This window comes from Lepus europaeus, chromosome 2 (genome assembly GCF_033115175.1).
Source record: "Lepus europaeus isolate LE1 chromosome 2, mLepTim1.pri, whole genome shotgun sequence".
NCBI lineage: Eukaryota > Metazoa > Chordata > Mammalia > Lagomorpha > Leporidae > Lepus > Lepus europaeus.
The window spans coordinates 92,781,044-92,800,413 of record NC_084828.1 but is presented as its reverse complement, the minus strand read 5'-3'; the positions used below and the strand labels follow the sequence as shown (position 1 = coordinate 92,800,413).

At 51.6% G+C, this 19,370-nt stretch overlaps 1 protein-coding gene across 1 annotated transcript in view; it reads left to right on the top strand.

Annotated features, from left to right (window-relative positions):
* MCF2L2 (MCF.2 cell line derived transforming sequence-like 2) overlaps positions 1-17,727 on the top strand; it is a 256,883-nt gene extending 239,156 nt beyond the window's left edge. The window contains exons 26-31 of the mRNA XM_062210313.1: positions 624-677; positions 3,895-3,928; positions 5,128-5,222; positions 14,977-15,065; positions 15,363-15,469; positions 16,821-17,727. Of these exons, the coding sequence (XP_062066297.1) occupies positions 624-677; positions 3,895-3,928; positions 5,128-5,222; positions 14,977-15,065; positions 15,363-15,469; positions 16,821-16,836 (395 nt within the window). The 3' untranslated portion in view covers positions 16,837-17,727. The remainder of the gene's footprint in view (positions 1-623; positions 678-3,894; positions 3,929-5,127; positions 5,223-14,976; positions 15,066-15,362; positions 15,470-16,820) is intronic.
* The last annotated feature ends 1,643 nt before the right edge of the window (positions 17,728-19,370 follow it).

Genomic DNA, 19,370 nt, shown 5'->3' with positions numbered 1-19,370 from the left:
AGGGTCATGGGATTAGAATAACCATGATTAGGGGCCGGTGCCGCGGTGCAGTAGGATAATCCTCTGCCTGCAGCTTCAGCATCCCATATGGATGCCAGTTCGAGTCCCGGCTGCTCCACTTCCAATCCAGCTCTCTGCTATGGCCTGGGAAAGCAGTAGAAGATGTCCCACGTGCTTGGGCCCCTGCACCCGAATGGGAGACTGGGAAGAGACTCCTGGCTCTTGGCTTCGGATCAGCGCAGTTCCGGCCATTGCAGCCATTTGGGGAGTGAACCAATGGAAGGAAGACCTTTCTCCCTGTCTCTTCATCTCACTGTCTGTAACTCTACCTCTCAAATAAATAAATAAAATCTTTTTTAAAAAAAAAGAATAACCTGATTAGTGCCTGCGGATATGCATTTTAGCTTATTAAAATTTCTAGACACAGACCTCATAGTATAATTAAAAAATTATTTGGGAAGCAGAAATGGGAGTGGGTAGAGGGAGGCTCCCATTCAGTGGTTCACTCCCCAGATGTCTGCATGAGGCCTGGGCTGGGCTGAATCTGGGAGCTGGGAACTCAATCCAGGCCTCCCATGTGGGTGGCAGAAACCCAGTTATGGAGCCATTCCTGTTGCTTCCAGGGTCTGCATCAGGAGGAAGCTGGAGTCAGAGGTGGAGGCGGGCGTGGAACCCAGGTACTGAGAGCTGGGATGCAGCAGTGCTCGCCTGCGGTTTGGTTGCTGGGCCAAATGCCTGGCCCGAACACAGTTTTTTAAAACAGCTTTCCTGAAGGTTTGCGACACCATAAAGTGCACGCATTAGAAACGTTTCTCCTGCCTCTGCCTCTGCCTCACTCACTCGTCCGCTTTCTCTCCCTGGAGATGGGTTCACATTTGCTAGAATTCCACAAAGAGTCATACAGTATATACTATTTTTTTTTCAGTCTAGCTTCTCTTACTCAGCTAATTAGTTTGAGATTCATCTATGTTGCTCTGTGTAACAGTAGTACCTTTTTTTTATTGCAGAGGATTATCCCATTATTTGACTGTACTCTAATTTCTTTATCGTTTACCTGTTAATGGCTATTTAGTCTATTTCCACTTTCTTGGCCTAGTTGAATAACGCTCTTGTGAACATTCAGGGATAATCTTTGTGTGGACATATGTTTTTATTATTCTTGGGTAAACACCTGAGAGTGTAATGGTTAGGCCATGTGGTAGTTGTATATTTACCTTTTTAAAAAATTGCTTTTTTCCAACATGGTTATGCCATCTTACATTTTCACAGTTATATCACCTTACATGCCCACCTGCTCCATGTCCTTACCAACACTTGTGTTGTCTGTCTTTTCAATGTTCAGCTTTCTAAGAGCTGTATAGTGGCCTGTCATTGAGGTTTTAGTTTGCTTTTCCCTAGGGACCAGCGGTTGAGCATTTAATCATGTGCTTCTTTGTCATCTCTATATTGTCTTTGGTGATACGGCAGTTCAAATCTTTTGCTTATTATTTTCTTGAGAATGAGTTTTGGGGCCAGTGCTGTGGCATAGTAGGTTAAGCCTCCACCTGCGGTGCCACATCCCACATGGGTGTCGGTTCAAGTTTCAACTATTCCACTTCTGATCCAGCTCCCTGCTAATGGCCTGGGAAAGCAGTGGAAGCTGGCCCAAGTGCTTGAGCCCTTGCACCCATGTGGGAATCTCAGAAGAAGCTCCTGGCTCCTGGCTTTTAATTGGCTCAGTTCCGGCCACTGTGGCCATTTGGGGAGTGAACCAGCAGATGGAAGACCTCTCTCTCTGTCTCTCCCTGTCTCTGTAACTCTTCCTCTCAAATAAATGAATCTTTAAAAAAATGAGTTTTGAAAGTATTCATATGTATCCTAGATATAAGTCCTTTATTAGACATATGCTTTGCCAACATTTTCTTTCAATGTGTGGCTTGAAGTTTTTGTTCCCTTAAAAGTAACTTTTATTGAGCAGAATAATTTAATTTTGATGAAATCTAATATTTAAAATTTTATGGGTCATAATTTTGGTATCATGGCTTAGACATTACTAAAAGCCACAAAGATTTCCTTTTATTTTTCTTCTAGAATTTTTATAGTTTAAGTTCTATGTGTAGGTCTCTGATCCATTTTCTGGGGTTTTTTGTTTTTGTTTTTATGTGGTGTGAGATATGGATCAAGGTTTGGTTTGAGTTTTCTTGCATATTGATATCTAATTGTTTCCGTTACCATTTGTTGGGAGGGACTATTCTTTCTCAAGTTGACTCTTTATGTAAGTGCATCTACTTTGGATGTCCTATTCTGTTCCACTGATTTGTCTGTCTTAACATCAGTGTCTCACTGTCTTGATGCTATATCTTTATAATACATCTGAAAATCAGATAGCTTGAATCCTCCAACTTTGTTCTTCCTTTTAAAGTTGTTTTGTGTCCTTTATATTTCCATATACAGTAAAACTTCAGTATCCATGGGAGATTGATAAAGGATGCCTAGAATCAATTAGATTGGAAAGTTACAAACAAAACCTACAGATAACAAAATTTGCAGATGCTCAAGTCCCTTACATAAATCATGTAGCATTTGCATATAACCTATGCATAACTGCCTGTATACTTTAAATCATTTCTTGATTACTTAAAATACCTAACACCATGTAAATGCTATGTAAATTATTGTTATACTTTATTGTTTGGGGAATAATGGCTAGCAAAAAAAGTCTGTACATATTCAGTATAGAGGCAGTTGTTTTCCCAATATTTTTAATAAATGGTTGGTTGAACCCAGGGTTGTGGAACTCAGGTAGGCAGAGGGCTGACTGTATAATTTAGGGTAAGTTTATCAATTTTCTACAAAAATGCTTCTTGGGATTTTGATTGGGATTGTGTAAAATCTATAGACCAACTTGGTGACTTATAAATCAATTAACTTCTTACTATTGAGCATAATCTACAACTTAAATTTTAACTGAGTCCCCCTGACCTGCCCTGTCTTGTAGAAAAAGACCCAAGTTTCTTATGAAGCCATGCTGTTTATTCCATTAGTAGTTCAGATGCACATTTCTCAAGTCCTCTTCAAGGTCTGGCACTGTGCCTTCTAGGCTGTAAAAAATCTAGATAAGAAACAGAACCAGACCCTAGCATGTAGCTTAGATTAAAAAAAAAAACAAAAACCTTTTTGAACTGAAAAGCAAGCCCAGAGGTGTTGGCCCAGCCCCTTCCTTTTGTGCATGTGCAGAGGGCGATGTCACGAAACTTGTCAGCAGCAGAGGCTTGTCTCATGAGCAGGGCCTCCTGGCAGGGCCTGATGAAATGGCACGGGCAGTGAGGCAGACAGCACGGGCTCCGAGGACTGAGCGAGGGCCTGCAGTGGACTGTGGGAGCAAGTGGGAGCCATGGCCTTGGGGAGATCCCTAGGAGATGAGACTCCAGGCCTCAAACCGCAGCGGAACAGTTTGTCTTTAATGCTACTGTAGGCAGCGGGGAGCCACTGGACATGTGTTCCTGCTCTGAAACCCGGAATAACACCTAATAAAAAATGTGATTCTTAACACTGTCCCAAGGACTCAGGATCTGTCCATCACCATGGCATCGAATTTGGTGTCAGGTGGAAAAAATAAGCCCTTAATGGGCACATTCTTTATCCTTTAATCCAGGGTGACGCTGGCTGTTGATACTTGGTTGAACCCAAATCCAGGCCCGCAGGGATCTCCAACAGGATGGGCTGGGGAGGGGCAGAATTCCAGGACCCGGTGAGGTGCAGAGAGGGTTTCTGGATTCCTGGGGAAGTAAGATCAAGACCCACACACGTTGATGTTTTTAGAGTATTCTCTCCGACTCCATATGTGGATACAAAACTAATTCACATTAGCCTAAATTTGAGAAAGCTTTATGCTTGTTGTTTGGTTAATTCCAGGCCACGGGAATCTACAGTTTGAAGCCAGTACTAGGTAAGTACTGATTTTTTAATTTTTTCAGCGAGTGTCAAGTTCATATTGATTTTGTGTGACTGCTTTTACAGATGTTTTTTCAACATTTAGCTTATGACATGGGATTTCAAATTTTTTAAAAAAGATATCAGCCCTACTGCTAGCCTAAGTTACTTTTTCTGGTGTTTTCCTGCTCTGTTGCTAGTTGAGGTTTGGCTTACTTGCTGTTTTCTGATCACTGCCCTTCCTGGCTTCATTTCTCCTTGTCTGGGACCAGGATGCACTTGTGCCCTTGTCGGTGTTAAGTTTTAGGGGTGCTCCTTGCTCCATCTATTTCTGCCACTTATAAACTTTCTCCCTATCCGGGGTATTCAGGAGGTACTCAATATATGCCCATTGAATGAACCTGAAGCCAGTGATTCAGTTCTGCTCTGGGGGCCTCCTTAGCTTCTGCTAAGGCTCATTTGGCCTGATGCTTCCAGAACCACCCCCAGTCCTTACCCAGAGGAGGAGGTGGGGAGGGACGAGGGCTCTGGAAGAGCTGAGTGTCTCTCCCTCCTCTGCGGCCACGTGCTTAAGCAGCGCTCGTTTCCAGCATTTAGCAGGTTCCGGTGTAATTGCGTGATGCCTTTAAGTTTTCCTCCCTGCTAGACCATGAATTCCTCTAGACCGTGGAGGGGGTCTTAGCAGTTCTAGCTGCCCTGCAGCCTCCTCTGCAAGGCTCCTGGCACTGGTACAGGCGCTCAGTGTTTGGTGAACGTGCCAGTGAAAGACCTTGCTGAGTGGCAAACTACTCTGCGAGCAAAGACAGAGGCGGGTAGCGTCCAGCTCAGGCGCATCCCATTCACCTTGGAGTTCCAAGGCCTCCTAAGCATTTGTGCATTGAACTAATCTAATCCCAAAGAGTTTCTTTAATAAATGGTGTTTCAGGCAACCAGGAAGAGCAGGAAGGAGCTGTAGTGAGTCAGAGAAACCATTTTTGAGGAGAGAAAAGAGGGTTCCTGCTCCTCGCTTGTCATCTTTTTAGGATATTAACTGCGGCATCCTCGGCCCGTTCTCTTACTGGCTATGACCCACAGAGTTGTACAGGCGAGGGAGGAGACGCTTTCCCACAGAGATGACCTGCCCTGAGCCAGCGCTGCCCCTCCCGCTGCCCACGGAGCAGTGCCTGTGCCTCCCTGTCCCATGACTCTGCGCTCATGCGTATTTCTCTCGAGCAGAGGCAGTGGAGTTGAACGTGTACCCTGGATGGAAACCACGTGGAGAGCCTCTGCTAGCAAGGAAGAGCCGGTGTCCCGCGTGCCCGGGATGAAAGGTAGGCTCCAGACCTAGAGGGGAGCGCAGAGCACCACCGGATGGCTGACAGGGCCTTGTGCTGGGGGAGACATCACCGCACGTGTAAGAGGGCATGTGTGCCGTCGACGTGCTAGAAACACAGTTTCCTATTGATCCGTGGGATCTAATCGGGTCAGGGTTAAGACGAAGCAGCTGTCTCACGTTGAGAGGAGGCCTCCCGTTCTAGTCTTCGTAAGGAAATGACTAGAGGGGAAAGAGCAGCACGTGGCTCTGCTTTAGAATGAAGACCCCCGGCCTTTATTTCTCGTGCGCTCCGGGATTTGCGGTAGCCACCTCCTCCCCACGCTTCTCGTGGGGAGGTAAAGAGTTCTTACCGAGGTACTTCCTCACCACGTCAGCTCTGGCTGCTTTGTGCGGTGATTTTCCTGTGGGCAGAATTGGGCAGCGGCTTAAGGAGGGAAGCAGTGTGGAGGCATTTTTAAATATTAATGACGTAAGAGTAAACTACGTATTTATGGGGCTTTGAGTGTGCTGTTGTTTTTTCTTTCTCCTCCTCTTAACCCTCTTCTTCTTCTTCCTGCTGTCTTTTTTGCTATGTAAACAAAAGGTAATCTTTCCCAAAAGACTTCTGGTTTATGCTTTTGCACTGCCCGTGGAATTTAGTAGTTGAAGTTTGGTTTTACACTGTCTCCGATAGCTCAGACGGTCATACACAGATCAGCAGATGGAGTGGCTAGAATAAGAGAATGTCCTCATTTCACAGTTCTGGCGCTGGAAGTCTGACGGCAGGGTGCCGGCACAGCCGGGTTCGAGTGAGGGCTCTCTTCCCCACTTGCCCAGCTGCGCCAGGGCAAGGCCAACTAATGTACGCTTCTTCTTCAGGCATCTAGACCCTGGGATGCTAATGGGCAGCAAAGGCAAATTGAACAGGGAGAGGATCGTGAAATTAAGGAATGAGATGTTCAGTCTTGGTCCACAAATTTTACTAGCAGTACCATTTAATATGACAGTGATTCTCAGGGTATGTAGACGTTTTATACACTTGTGTATTTGGAAAATAAAATAGAACAGGAAAAGTCAGGCTTGAGAAAATCTTTTTTTTTTTTTTTTAAGATTTATTTGAAAGAGTTACACAGAGAGAGAGAAGAGGCAGAGAGAGAGAGAGAGAGAGAGAGAGAGAGGTCTTCTATCTGCAGGTTCACTCCCCAGATGGCTGCAACAGCCAGAGCTGCACCGATCTGAAGCCAGGAGCCAGGAGCTTCCTCCAGGTCTCCCATGTGGGTGCAGGGGTCCAAGGACTTGGGCCATCTTCTACTGCCCTCCCAGGCCATAGCAGGGAGCTGGATGGAAAGTGGAGCAGCCGGGACTAGAACCAGCGCCCATATGGGATTCTGGCGCTTCAGACCAGGGTGTTAACCCACTGCGCCACAGCGCCGGCCCCTTGAGAGAAAATCTTGACTGGTGAGAGTTCCTAGAATGTAGTCCCTGAATCTCTTCATGATAAGGCCTGTTCCTTGATGAGAGCTTTGGGAGATTTTTATGTTTCGATTTCCAATCGAGATTTTGGGTTGGCTTGTGGAAAAAAATTTTTGAGAAAAGGTAAAAGCAGCTTTTCATCTCTTAGATAATTGGCTGTAACCTCTAATACTGTCTTAGATTTGCTGTGGTAATGGGATTGAGTCAGGTTCTCGCTTCATTTTGAAAAACTCAAGGTGAAGGAAGACACCCTGGTATTGGACTTCATTTTCAGATGGAGCTCAACAGACTGGTAAAATGTGCTTCTGTCCTCAGTCTAATAAATTGTTTATTTAACAGGTGACGCTTCAGATTATCAGGGACTATTTGCAAATCGAACCTAGAAATGAGTCATAAAATGCTGTGTTCTTGAGGTGTTTAAAGTCTTTGCTTATATGCCAAGAATCCCTTAAAGAGACCTTTAAAAGGACATTTGCTTAAGGGTAGAAGGGGCAAGATTGGCAACATCTGCAGATTTGCTGATCACCAGTAGATAGGATCAATTGTTAGATTTAGAGCTCCTCCTTCACCCAGAACATAAAGATGTGGGTTTTCCAGATGTCTCCCTCCCTCCCTCCCTCCCTCCCTCCCTCCCTCCCTTCCTTCCTTCCTCCCTCCTCTATCATGAAGGTTTAAGCTCATCAGATCCAAAAGTAGCGGGGTGAGCAGACAACGTCCAGTGGAGCGTGTGCCAGTGTAGGCTCGGCTGCAGACTCTGGTGTGTGTCCGTGTGTAATGTCAGCAGGTGCATGCACACCCTGTTCGTGCTGGGAAGCAGGCTGTTTTTAGGAGACAAGAAACTAACAGTGGAATAAACTGTTCTGTTTATATGAGCTTAGGGGACTTGTTCACTAGCTGGGTTCACCAAAAGAAGTAAAAAATGAAACCCAGTCACTGAAAAACCAGCGAGAAGACTGGCCAATGACACAAAAGCCCGTCAGAGTTAATCTATGAAAGGTAGTATAATACACTGAGAACACCAGGCACTCTGATTCCTTGCTGGTGGGAATGCACAAGGATCCAGCCGCATTGGAATACAGCTTGGTGGCTTCTTATAAAGCCCAGCCTTGGCATACAATCCAGCACACACAATCCTTGGTATTTACCAAACTCAGTGGCAAACTGTGGCACATCTGTTCAGTGGAGTATTAGTTGATGCTGACAATGAATGAGCCATCGGGTCCTGCAGAGATGAAGAGATGTGAAAGGCCCCTGGGGAGTGAAAGGTGCCAGTCTGAAGAGGCTGTAAGCTGATTACGTGACACTCTGAACAAGATAGTGTGGAGGCAGGGAACCAACCGGTGGTTACCAGGAGTGCAGTGCGATGGAGGGATACATAAGCGAAGCACAGGAGAATTTTAGGGAAGTGAAACTAGTCCGTATGCCCCTCTAATAGTAGATGCGTGACATCACGCATCTGTCCAGCCTGAAGTACTGCACAACGCGAGGAAGAAACCCTCCTGGAAACTGGGACCTCAGCTGATCGTGTCAGCCCTGGCTCACCAGTTGTAAGCATTGCATCACGTAAAAGCAAGACACTAATAGAGGGAAAGTTAGAGGACCGTGGGAAACCAGCTGAGGGTATGTTCTGTTCCATTTTTTTCTATAAATATCTAAGATTGTTACAGAAAATGAAGCTAACTCAGGAGCAAATCCAGTAGCTTCTGGCCTGCCAGTGGATTACTGATTCAGAGTATAAAAGCCAAACTGTCTCAAGATGATGGGGCCAGCGCCGTGGCGTAGTAGGTTAAACCTCTGTCTGCAGTGTCGGCATCCCAAGTGGGGGTGTGTCCCGGCTGCTTCTCTTCCAATCCAGTTCTCTGCTATGACCTGGGAAAGCAGTAGAAGATGACCCAGGTGCTTGGGCCCCTACACCCACGTGGGAGACCCGGAAGAAGCTCCTGGCTCCTGGCTTTGGATCGGCCCAGCTCCAGCTGTGGCGGCCATCTGGGGAGTGAACCAGCAGATAGATCTCTCTCTCTGTCTCGCCCTCTCTCTGCCTGTAACTCTGCCTCTCAAATAAAGATGGCAAACCTCGAGTGCCATCTGTACTCCCCTAATCCATGTCTTTGCCTCTCTCCTCTCCCTGCTGTCATTGCCTACCCGATTTCATCTGGAAGTCCTCTCTCAACAAATTTGCACAATTTGCTTGTGGGCAACTGATGATATAAGACAGTAGCAGCGGAGCCCTAGAAAGAACGGAATTCTGGTGTTGGGTCCCTTGCTGGCCAAAGGCAGTGAGGACCCCCTCACTGGCGTCCGGAGGAGCATGGAGAGTCGGGGTCCCTGGCCTGCTCTAGCAGGTTCATTGCTAAGACCTTCACTTGGGGTTGACTCGGGGTCTGTAAGGGGGACAGGGATGTGGCCCCCGTGCAGCGCCTGTAGCATCTGGGAGAGGTGGGGAGAGCAGCATCTGTCAGGATGGTGGAAGCGGGAGTCCATTAAGCATTTCTGGTGCATGGAAGAGAGAAAGTGATGGGCTCAGATTAGTCCCCAGTGTAAGCGCCACAAGGGCTCCAAGGGTCTCCTTGCCAGTGTTGAGCCCCTGCCTCCTGTTAGCACAGGGCAAACTGAGCAGAAGAGCATATGGCAGCACTTGCGAGAAGGTGAATTCTCAGCCGAGGCACCTGCCACCTGCATCAGGGGGCTCCTGGTGCCATTCGGCGAGCAGGCAAGGCCAGGTCCTGAGAGGGAAGATGAGGGGCCCCAAAACTCGGGGTGCAGTCCCTTGCCCCTGTGGGCTGGCAGCCATGGCCCACTCCTCTTTGTGGGACAACAGCCCTCTCCCCGGCCCCTGAGACTGAGATAAGGCACGCGAGACCATGTCTGCCCGTCGCAGGGTTCGTCCCTGCTGTTCTTCCTGACGCCCCGCAGACCAAGAAGCGGGATCAGACTGCAAATGGCTTGACCGAGGAAGAGGCACTCCGACCCCCAGGAAGGCGCTCGAAGTGTAAGGAACTGGAGGCAGGGAGTGGGCACTGAGCCCGGCAGTTCAGACGCCCGCATCTCACACGGGCATGCTTGCTCCTGACTCCAGCTGCCTGCTCAGTGCAGACGCTGGGATGCAGCAGGGACGGCTCAAGTCAATGAACTCCGACTGCTCAGGTGGAAGAACCTGGACTGTGTTTCCAGATCCTGGATCCGGCCATAGCCCAGCCCTGGCCATTGTGGGCATTTGGGGACTGAAGCAGCAGTTGGGAGCTCGCTCACGCGCTCTCTCTCTCTCTCTCTCTCTGACTTTCAAATGAATAAAAAGCAAGAACATTTGATGCCTTAATGCTTCCTAGAGGAGATCCATGCAGAGGAATAACAGCGATCAGGCCGACTGGATGCCTCTGCTGGTAACGTCAGCCAGCTACCGTCTTGGCGCCTCAGTGCTGGCAGCTTGGGCTCATAAACAGAGAAGCCTTGGTGGTAGAACCGGAGGCCATGCACGGGCCCAGCGGGGTGGGCTGCCTACCGCGGAGCCAGCGCTGAGCCACGGCGATGTCATCAGACCCCCGCAGGCTGGGAAGTGCAGTGTGTGATCAGTTGTACAACATTGCTTCCATCAAGAGACTCTCTGAGGCAAAAGAGAACTCACGGTGGACAAGGGACACAGACCCACCCCATTCAGAAGCTGCCGGCTTCACAGCGCACTGGGACAGCCTCTTGGTGGCAAGGGGGGGGCCACGGTTTGAACGTGGCACTGTGGGGATGCTGTCCTTCAGGGAGCAGTGGGTACCTTAATGCAACAGCTATTTTTGTGGCGCTGTGCCCCAGTAGGCAAATTTATATGAGTGTGGGAGGCAAGAGAATGGAGAAGTTATGGCCTCGCTCCTAGTGGCCCCCGGGGAGTTTGTGTCCCCCACCCCTGCAGTTTCAGCCTCTGTGGGTCTGGAGTGGGTTTAGTTCCCAAGGGGGACAACTTTGACAAAGGGGTGCAGGGAAAGTCCTGTTAGTCACCATCTCCCTCCCACTCATTCTAGAAACACACCACGCACATCACGCACACCCCATTCGGCACTTCCGGTGGTGGCCACGTAGTGGGTGTCCCCAGCTCTCAGCAGCTCTTTTACACGCCCACTCACAGCGGCACCTGGACAGAGTTGAGCGGTATCCTAGTGGACCACCTGCTCATCACACACACCCCGGTCTACCTCCTTGTAATGATCGGCGCCAGTGCCTGCTCCCAGGACGGCACCTGCAGGACACAGTGACAGGGCTGCATGCCGGTGGGGACAGGGCCCGGGTGGCATAGGGAGGACCCATGCAGTTTCCTGACAGGACAAGCCTGGCTTAGGTGGGTTTGCAGGTTCTGGTGCTACTGGGAAACCAAACCCCCTCTCTGGCAGCCAACAGTGAGAATGAAGGAGTGGGTTCCTGGCTTGGATTGTGTGGAAAAGTTTGAATTCTGAAGTTAGGTTTGTCTGTGATGTGCAGAGCCCTGCCTGTGGGGAAGATACATGAGCTAAGAATGACCATCGTATCAGAAGAGCCTCTTCTTGTGGACCTTGGAGAGCTGTGGGCGCCCCTGCAGGCCTCATTGCAGCTCCATTGTCTATCCCTCAAGGTCTTGGAGGTGACCTTGGAGGTGACCTAGGGACTGTCTTGTACAGGAGGGGTATCTCTGCCAATTTTGGTGGCATTTCCTTTGGAACCTAGATGATTTCATTACTATTTTTATTTTCTTGTTTTTCAAAATGATTTCATACACTATGTTTATATTTTTAAAAATGTTTATATATTTATTTGAAAGGCAGATCTACAGAGAGAGAGAGAGCGATCTTCCATCCCATGCTCACATTCTGATGAAGAAAATAAGTTCTAGCACAATCCTTTCTGGTGAGATGGTGGGTAATTTTAGGTAACTAACCAACTGGCTTTATTCAAATGTCAGTTTCCACAAGGAAACTAGTTTAGTTTTCCTTTTCTGATCATAAAAAGGGATGTACATATTATGGGTTGTAAAAATATAGAAAATCCGGAGTTGGCATTGTGGTGCAGCAGGTTAAGCTGCTGCTCACAATACTGGCATTCTATATCAGAGCACCAGAGCGCTGGTTTGGATCCTGGCCACTCTGCTTCTGAGCCAGCTCCCCACTAACGGACCTGGGAAAGCAGTGGAAGATGGCCCAAGTGCCTATGCCCTTGCCACCCACGTCCAGGGGGAGGTCAAGGCTTGGCTTTGGTCCGACCCAGCCCTGGCTCTTGTGGCCATTCGGGGAGTGAACTGGCAGACAGAAGATCTTTCTCTCTCCTGCTCTTTCTCTCTCTCATTAAATAAATGTATTTTAAAAATCCAGAAAAATGCAAATAAGATATATTCACTTATATATTCAGTTATGATCACTATGAATATCTTCCAGACTTTTGTCTACAAAATTGCATAATTTTTTTTAAAAAAGATGTATTTATTTATTTGAAAGGCAGAGTTCCAGAGAGAGAAGGAGAGACAGAGAGCCACAGCACTGCCCCCCAGTGTGATTTTTTTTTTAAATTAGAGGCATACTAAAGTTGGAAAACTCCCATGAACTATCTGGTGAAATGGCAAGGTGAGCGCTAAGAGGTGGTCTCCCAGCTGTGTAGTCACCCTGGAAGTCCAAGACACCCGGTCCAGGCTGCCCTGGAAGCTAGCAATGGCTCTGACAACAGGAAATGCACACACACACACATACTCTGAGAATATGCAGAATCTGAAAGCCATTCGTTGGACAAGCTACTTCTCAGCCGGAGCAAACGAAGTGGACACTTCAGCTGTGGAACCACGTAGATCTCCAAGTCGACCCCATGGGCCACCAAGCAGAAGGCCACAACCCAACCTCGGATGCTGGGAGCGTTCTGGAGCTCTGTCTCTTGTCAGGAGCTCTGGAGAGCTGCCTTCGGAATGGACCAGAGTTGGGGCTTGATTAGCAACTGCCTGATGACTATGGGCCCAAACGGTGCCGTCTTCCACAGCGCCCCTCTGGATGCATTACTTCTTTGTGCTTAAATTCCATTTTCCCATTTGCATTACAAAGCGGAGGTCCTTCCACGTGGCTCTGCTGTGGGGTCAGTGAGGGGCGGCCCTGTTAGCACAGCACCCTCAGCAGTTCTTCCAAAGAGGAAGGAAGCAACGCCCCGCCCCGGGCCTTAGGCATCCTGTTTGTGGCCGCTCCCTGCCCCCAAGTGGAAAAGATGCACATGCTAGGGATGTGCTTTCAAAGTGTGTGTAACTGTGAAGATCAGAGAGAAATCAGAAAAGTGCCGTTTGCCCACTAAAAAGCTGAGTTTTCAGAACTGCTGGCAAATGAACAGGCTCCACGGCGGTCCCATGGCGCCATCTAGTGGACAGCAGGGGGAAAGGCATGGTTTCGTCTTCTAAATCTAATTTACCAAATCAGTGTCTTCCTAAGAGGATCATTTAAGTTCATTAATGGGTTCACTTGTCGTTCGTTCAGTTTGTTTAAGCAAAAGAAAAGCTTAGAATTCTAAACACAAAACGCTAAAGCTGGACTCCCTGAGCCAGTTAGGGGTTATGTGATGTGAACTATAAAGCCCAGCCACTGGGGACAGAGAGGACTTCGCTCCCTTGGTCCTCAGAGCCCGTGCACCGCACCGCCGCACCTTGGCCGGGACCAGAGGCATCCCAGGCATTCTCCAAGAATGCAGATGGGGGCAGACTGACCTCCTCCAGACCTGAGCAGTAGCAGACCTGAGCAGTAGCGGCAGCCCTGGGGTGCCTGGGGCTGTTCCCAGCAGCCTGCTGGGTGTTATCAAGCGCTGGTTGCTGGACTCCTGTGAGTCACCAGGGATTTTACTTTATCAGCATTTCTGCTCATCCTTACAGCACTGCTAAAGAGATATTGGTGTCTCCACTTAACAGATAAGGAAACCCACGCTCAGAGATCAACCCCTGTTTGATTTCAGCTTCTGCCTCTGGTTCCGCCCCTCTGGCTGGGCAGCTGGGTCAGCTGTTTCCGCCTGCAGGGTCCAGGGGCGCACAGGGCATCCCGTGGCGAGATGGAGCGCAGCATGAGGCCTCTTACGAAGCCGCCAGGACCTTCTTCTGGGGGCTGCATCCTGATGACCTGCTCTACCCCAACCCCTCTCAAAGCTCCCCCGCCCAATGCTGTAATTGCATTCAGTGACCCTCACTGTATCATTAACCTAAGATTTTGGGGACCAGGTCTTTAACATGTGGGCCCTTGAGGGGCGATACTGAAGACCTGGGGACCACAGAGCCCTGGGCCGGGGAAGCCGGCGAGCTGCGCCTGCAGGGGCCTGGACCAGGGTCCACCATCCAGGGATCAGCACACTCAGGTCCTGGCCTGGGCCCCTGAGCAAGGCCCGCTGTGCCCACAGCACTGGTGGGGCACCTGGGAGCGGCACTCTCCACCTTGGGAAAGCAGGGCTCCCACTGTAGGACATTCCCCAAGGTTCGTAGGCTCTGAGAATTTGTCTTCCAGGAGCAGAGGGGATTCAGGGTGCTGGGGTGATGTCTGCTGCTGGGAGCCCAGGGCCCCGGGGGGAGGGGACACGCGAGGGCCAGCAGGTGCAGCTGTCTCCTGTCACTCCCCCCGCCACGCCCCATGGCGCCCTCCTGCTTTGTCCCCTGTAGGACAGCCAAGGACACCAACCTCGCAAGGCTCAGTGTTGCTCCCTAAGCTTTTGCTTTAATGTTTAGAAACGCACCTGTGTGTGTGTGTGTGTGTGTGTGTATGTGAGTATGCCTGCCGGGGTTGGGAGTAAATTTGCATCTCCCTGGGGTTGCACTCTAAGGAGTATGGAAACACTGCTCTGGACTAAACTGGGAGACCGATGGTGCCCTCACCTGGGACACCAGGAGCTGAGGCCTCAGCGCCAGCCGTGCGGTCCCGGGAACATCTGTCTTTGTCCTGATTAGAGGCTGTGGCCAGCCCTGGTGGCTGGGGTCTGGGTCTTGACCGTGCATGCAGGACAGGGGCCTTCCTCTCTGCAGGCTCCCGCAGATTGCTCCAGGGCATGGCCTCCGGTGCGGTCAGACGCCTGAGGGCCCCTCCTGGCCAGGGCGGTACCCCGCCCCTCCCCACAGGGCCGAGACGCCCTCCCCCCAGAGCAGGAGCTGGGGCTTCTCCCAGCCTGCACACCCCAGGCTGCCCGGATCTTCTCTTTAGGGCAATCACCGGCCAGGAGCAAGCAGTGAGCTGATGAGTGACAGGTGTGAGGGCTGGGGAGGCCCGGCTCCCGGGGTGGGCACGGACCGAGGGACCATGTCCCCACCCTCACAGCAGACCCACGTCTGCCCTTCTCTTCCCAAGGCTGCTGCAGCGGGGAGTCTATCTCCAAGGAAAGCGGGGACGGCGGTGAAGGTGCCCAAGTCCTGGCAAAGGAGAGCAGCGCTCTGAGTGTAAGACTCCTCCCCGCCTCCCTGCCTCTCCTGCGTGCCCCTCCTCCTCCTCCTCGCGGGGGTCCGCGCCCTGAGGACCGGCCTCCTCAGGGCACCCCGAGTAGCTCTAGGCCCCCCTCCCACCCCGCAGGCCCCAATCCTCTCCTTCGCGAAGCTTCTGCTTCTGGTCTTAGTAGCGAGGCGCTCCTGCTGGGACCCCAATGGTCCCGGTGGGAGAGCTGAGGGGGGGGGACACTCTGGGGCCCCATCCCCGCCCCCACTGCTGACTCTGAGGATGTCTCGCCCGCCCCCTTCCAGCTCTCGGGGCTCTTCCAGCTGGACGACGGTTATGAAACCTGCACCTGCCCGGCAGTTCTCCCGGAGAGCCCCCGAGGGGAGAGGGAAGAACGCGACGGGACGGACAGGTGAGCGCGAGCCGGGCCGGGGGAGGGAGCGAACCCGCCGCCACCGCCGCTCTGACTCTCTTCTGGGCCTTTCAGGGCCGCGAGCGGCACCGAGGAGCGCGCTGCCCCGTGCCCCGGCGTGCGGGCTGCTCCTGCGGGGGAGACGACTGGTTTCCCCGCCAAGGCCGAGCAGGCGAGGGCAGGACGCCGGAGGCCCTCCTCCCTCGACCACTGACCCTCGCCGCCCACTGGCCTGGCGAGCGCCTTTTGTGTCCAGGGGCCGCGGCAGGTGCCCCGGGCGGCGCCCCCGGCTTAAGCAGATCACGGCCTCGCGAGTCCTTGCGGCTGCGGGCCTGGCGACCGGCAGGGGGCGCCCGAGGGCCGCGCTGGGGTCTCCCGGGCCGGGAACCCGGAGCTTCGAGAAGGCGGCTGAAGACTGCAAGGCTGGAGCCCGCCGAACCCGAGCCCCCGAGGACGCAGCGCCCGGCCCCGGGGGCTCCGCGCTTCTTACAGACAGCGCTGTTGTGCTCATCGCGGGTGCTCAGCAGCACCCCTGGCCTCTCCACTAGGGGCCAGCACGCGCCACCTTGGCTCCTCCAGCATCGTAAATGCCTTCGGACAGGGCCCAGGGTGCCCGGGCGTCCGCTGCGAATGGGCTGAGAATCGCTTCGCCCGACCCGAGCCGGGGAGCAGGCACGCCCGCGCTCACGTGGCGTCGGTGGCGGTCCCAGGACTGGCGGGTTTCAGGGACGGCTGGTCGCAGGTTGCTTCGGAGGGGGTTTGCCATTTGCATCTAGATTTCTTAGTCTTTGAATTCATTAAGTTATTTTATTTCCATCTTTCTAGTTATTTTTTTATAGCTTTAGTCACCTGTTGATGCTTATTTTACTTCCAAGATCATTCGGTTTTCGAGTTATTTATTTTCAGTTATAGCTATTTTCAGTGTTACAGGTTTTCAAACTGGCTTAGAAGTATTTATTTTCAATTATCTTTACGATTATTAACATCTGAGTTGTTTCTTAGCCTTCGGTTCTTGGCGTCGTTGAGTTCTAATTTTTACGGTTATTATTAAAAACACTGGAAGTTTTTGAACGACTTGAGTTATTTACTTTCAGGGTAAAATGTTATTTAGGCTTTTTCCTAGTTATTTTGTTTTGAAGTTGCTTATGTTCATAGGATTTTTTTCCCAGTTATTTTCTGAGTTTACTTTTATACTACGTCTCTTAATTAATTTTCAGCTATTTCCTTTTTGAGTATTATATTTTCAGACGTTTTATCCTTGGTGCTGTTGAGATCTGTAGTGTTTATTTTCAGAGTTACTTATTCTCCGTTATTTTTTGTTCTGTCTTATTTTTACATATTTCGTTCTCAGAAGTACTTGGAATTAGAATTATTTCATCTGCCAGTCAGGATTGAAGCAGGAGAGACAGTGCACCTGTTGTTTTAACAGAGAACTTAACATAAAGAAGTGCTACACAGCCGCTGCGGAACCAGAGTGTGGCCGGGCACAGGTGGGGTGATGACAGCTCCTAGGCTTGGTGGGGGTGACCCCTTGGCTGGGCTCAGTCCTCTGAGGAGCTGGCACTAAGGGTGCAGGTGGGGACATGGGTGCCGGGAGCTGGGTGTGGGGCTCCGAGGAAGGGACACGGCCAGGCCAGCCGGGCTGGCGTCCCTGAGGGGCCAGGTGAGGGTGTCTGGGAGGGCTGGAGACATGGCCACCTGGAACTCACTGGGAGGGCTGGGGACATGGCCACCTGGAACTCGGTGCTGCTGCGGGACCAGCTGTGGCTCTCAGGGTGTGCACCAGGCCTGGATGGACCCACGGAAGGCCCTGGCAGCCTGGCAGAGGACAGAGGTGTGCCCTGGAAGCCGAGAACACGCCACTTAGCACCCGGCGCGCTGAGCTCACGTTCCAGCATGAGCAGCGGCTTCCGCTTCTGCAGTTGTCGCGGGTGAGCTGATGGCCCGTGTTCATGGCCAGGCGTCTGGCTGAGCCCTCTGTCCCTGCTTTGCTCCTGGAATGGCGTGGGCCAGCTAATACCTGAGACGAGGCTCTCCCATCGGACTCAAAACAGTCATTTCAGAGTTCCAGGAAAATAATGTGTCTCCCTTTGTTCCTAAAGGCCTGTGATCAGGGGAATCGGCAAGGGGGAAGATGCGGGGCCAGCCTGTCGCTGTGCAGCTGGCCAGCAGGTGCCTCTTTGAGATCTCTTTGGAATTTAAGCTGTGTCGTGCCCCTCCCCCTTTCTCACAATGAAAGACCTGTCTGGTGGACTCTGTTTGGGATGTGTAGACTCTGCACAATAAAGTTATTCCCCAAATCTGTTCTCCGTTTCTCAGGTTCTTGTGCTTGAATAACTTTCAACTCCTCATTGTCCTGTTTCTCCCATGAGGACATGTATTTATTTATGGACAAGAGGGCCTCAACAAGTTCATGGGAAAATGGAATTAGAGCAGAAGTTAATTTGGCTGCAGAGATTTTTGAAATGCAGCATAGATTTCTTCAGGGACCGTTTCAAGATCAACTCCCTACGCGCTCGGTTCCTTCCACCCCACCCGTGGCCTGAGCGCGTCCCTCCATCCTGAGAAAGGTGCCGGCGCCAGCTGAGACGAGAGGCTGGCAGACCTGGTGGGAGACAGCCGACACGGGGGGGGGGGGGGGGTGCCTGATTACCACACGGTGTGGACACAGAGCTCCGCCCCTGACCCTCCCCAGTGCAGGCAGGGAAGGGTGACACCCGTGCAGGTGGACAGGAAGGAGGGTGACATCCCAGCGGGAGGAACTACACGTGCTCAGGCATGGGGGCACGGAGGAGCCGTGCTTGGCGGGGGCTGCTGGTCAGGGGGCACAGACAGGCACTGACCCGGCCTCCTGGGGTCCCCACAGCTACCCTGCAAGATGGCAGCCAGCTGCTCCCTGCGCAGCTCACATCTCTGGGAACTCACTCCTCCCTGGCTCTGTGCGCTCACCCCTGTTTTCGCTAGTCTGTTGGAAGTGAGTCCCTCCCTCCTTCACCTTTGGACCTCTGCTACTTTGTTTAGAAAACATGTTTTGAGATTGATTTGAGAGGCATCCACACATGCAGATAGAGGGAGTGAGCAAGCGCACTCTCCCATCTGCAGTTTCAGTCCTCAGAAACCAACGACTGGGCTTGGGCCAGAGCCTGAGCTGGAAGCTGGGAAGTGAATCCACATCTCCCGTGGATGGCAGAAACCCAACTCCTTGAGCCATTGCTGCTGGCTCCCAGGGACCGCGTTAACAGGCAGCTGGAGCTGAGACCCCAACTCAGATACTCAGAGATGGGACGTGGGCATCTTAACTGCTAGACCAAGTGCCTGCCCCTGATTTCCGCTTCTTGATCTTCACTAGGGGATCGGAAGGTTGGGGCCAGCCAGCTGCGAGGTGCAGGTGACAGCAGCACAGAGGAGGCGGGGGAGGGCTGCGGTGGGGTCGCTGGGGGACCATGAAGGGGGGCTGATGTCCTAGCCAGACTGCCTTCCTCCGGCTGCACGCTGCCACCCTGGAAGGGCTGGGCTGCCTTTTCCAACCCAGTCTTGTGAATGCCAGGGACTGAGGTGCCTAAAGGCATGCAGAGTCCTTTGCTGTGTCAGCCACGATGAACTTGAACTTGTACACCACGTGGAAACACAGGGTGGTCCCATACAGTCTGGGAGTGTGCAGGCTCACATGTTCTGTAATATGCATCCACTTGCCCAGGGTCGGATGTGTGTGCGTGTGTGTGTGTGTGAGAGTCACTCAGCACACTGTGTGCAGCCTCGGCTGTTGTGGGACCCACCCACCCTGTCTTTCACCTTGGCCCAGTGGACGGCCTGTCTTCATCCCCACGGTCTGGCCCGCAGTCTCCACGCAGGAAGCAGTTGCTGGATGACTTGTGACCAGGGCACATCCTCAACACCTTGG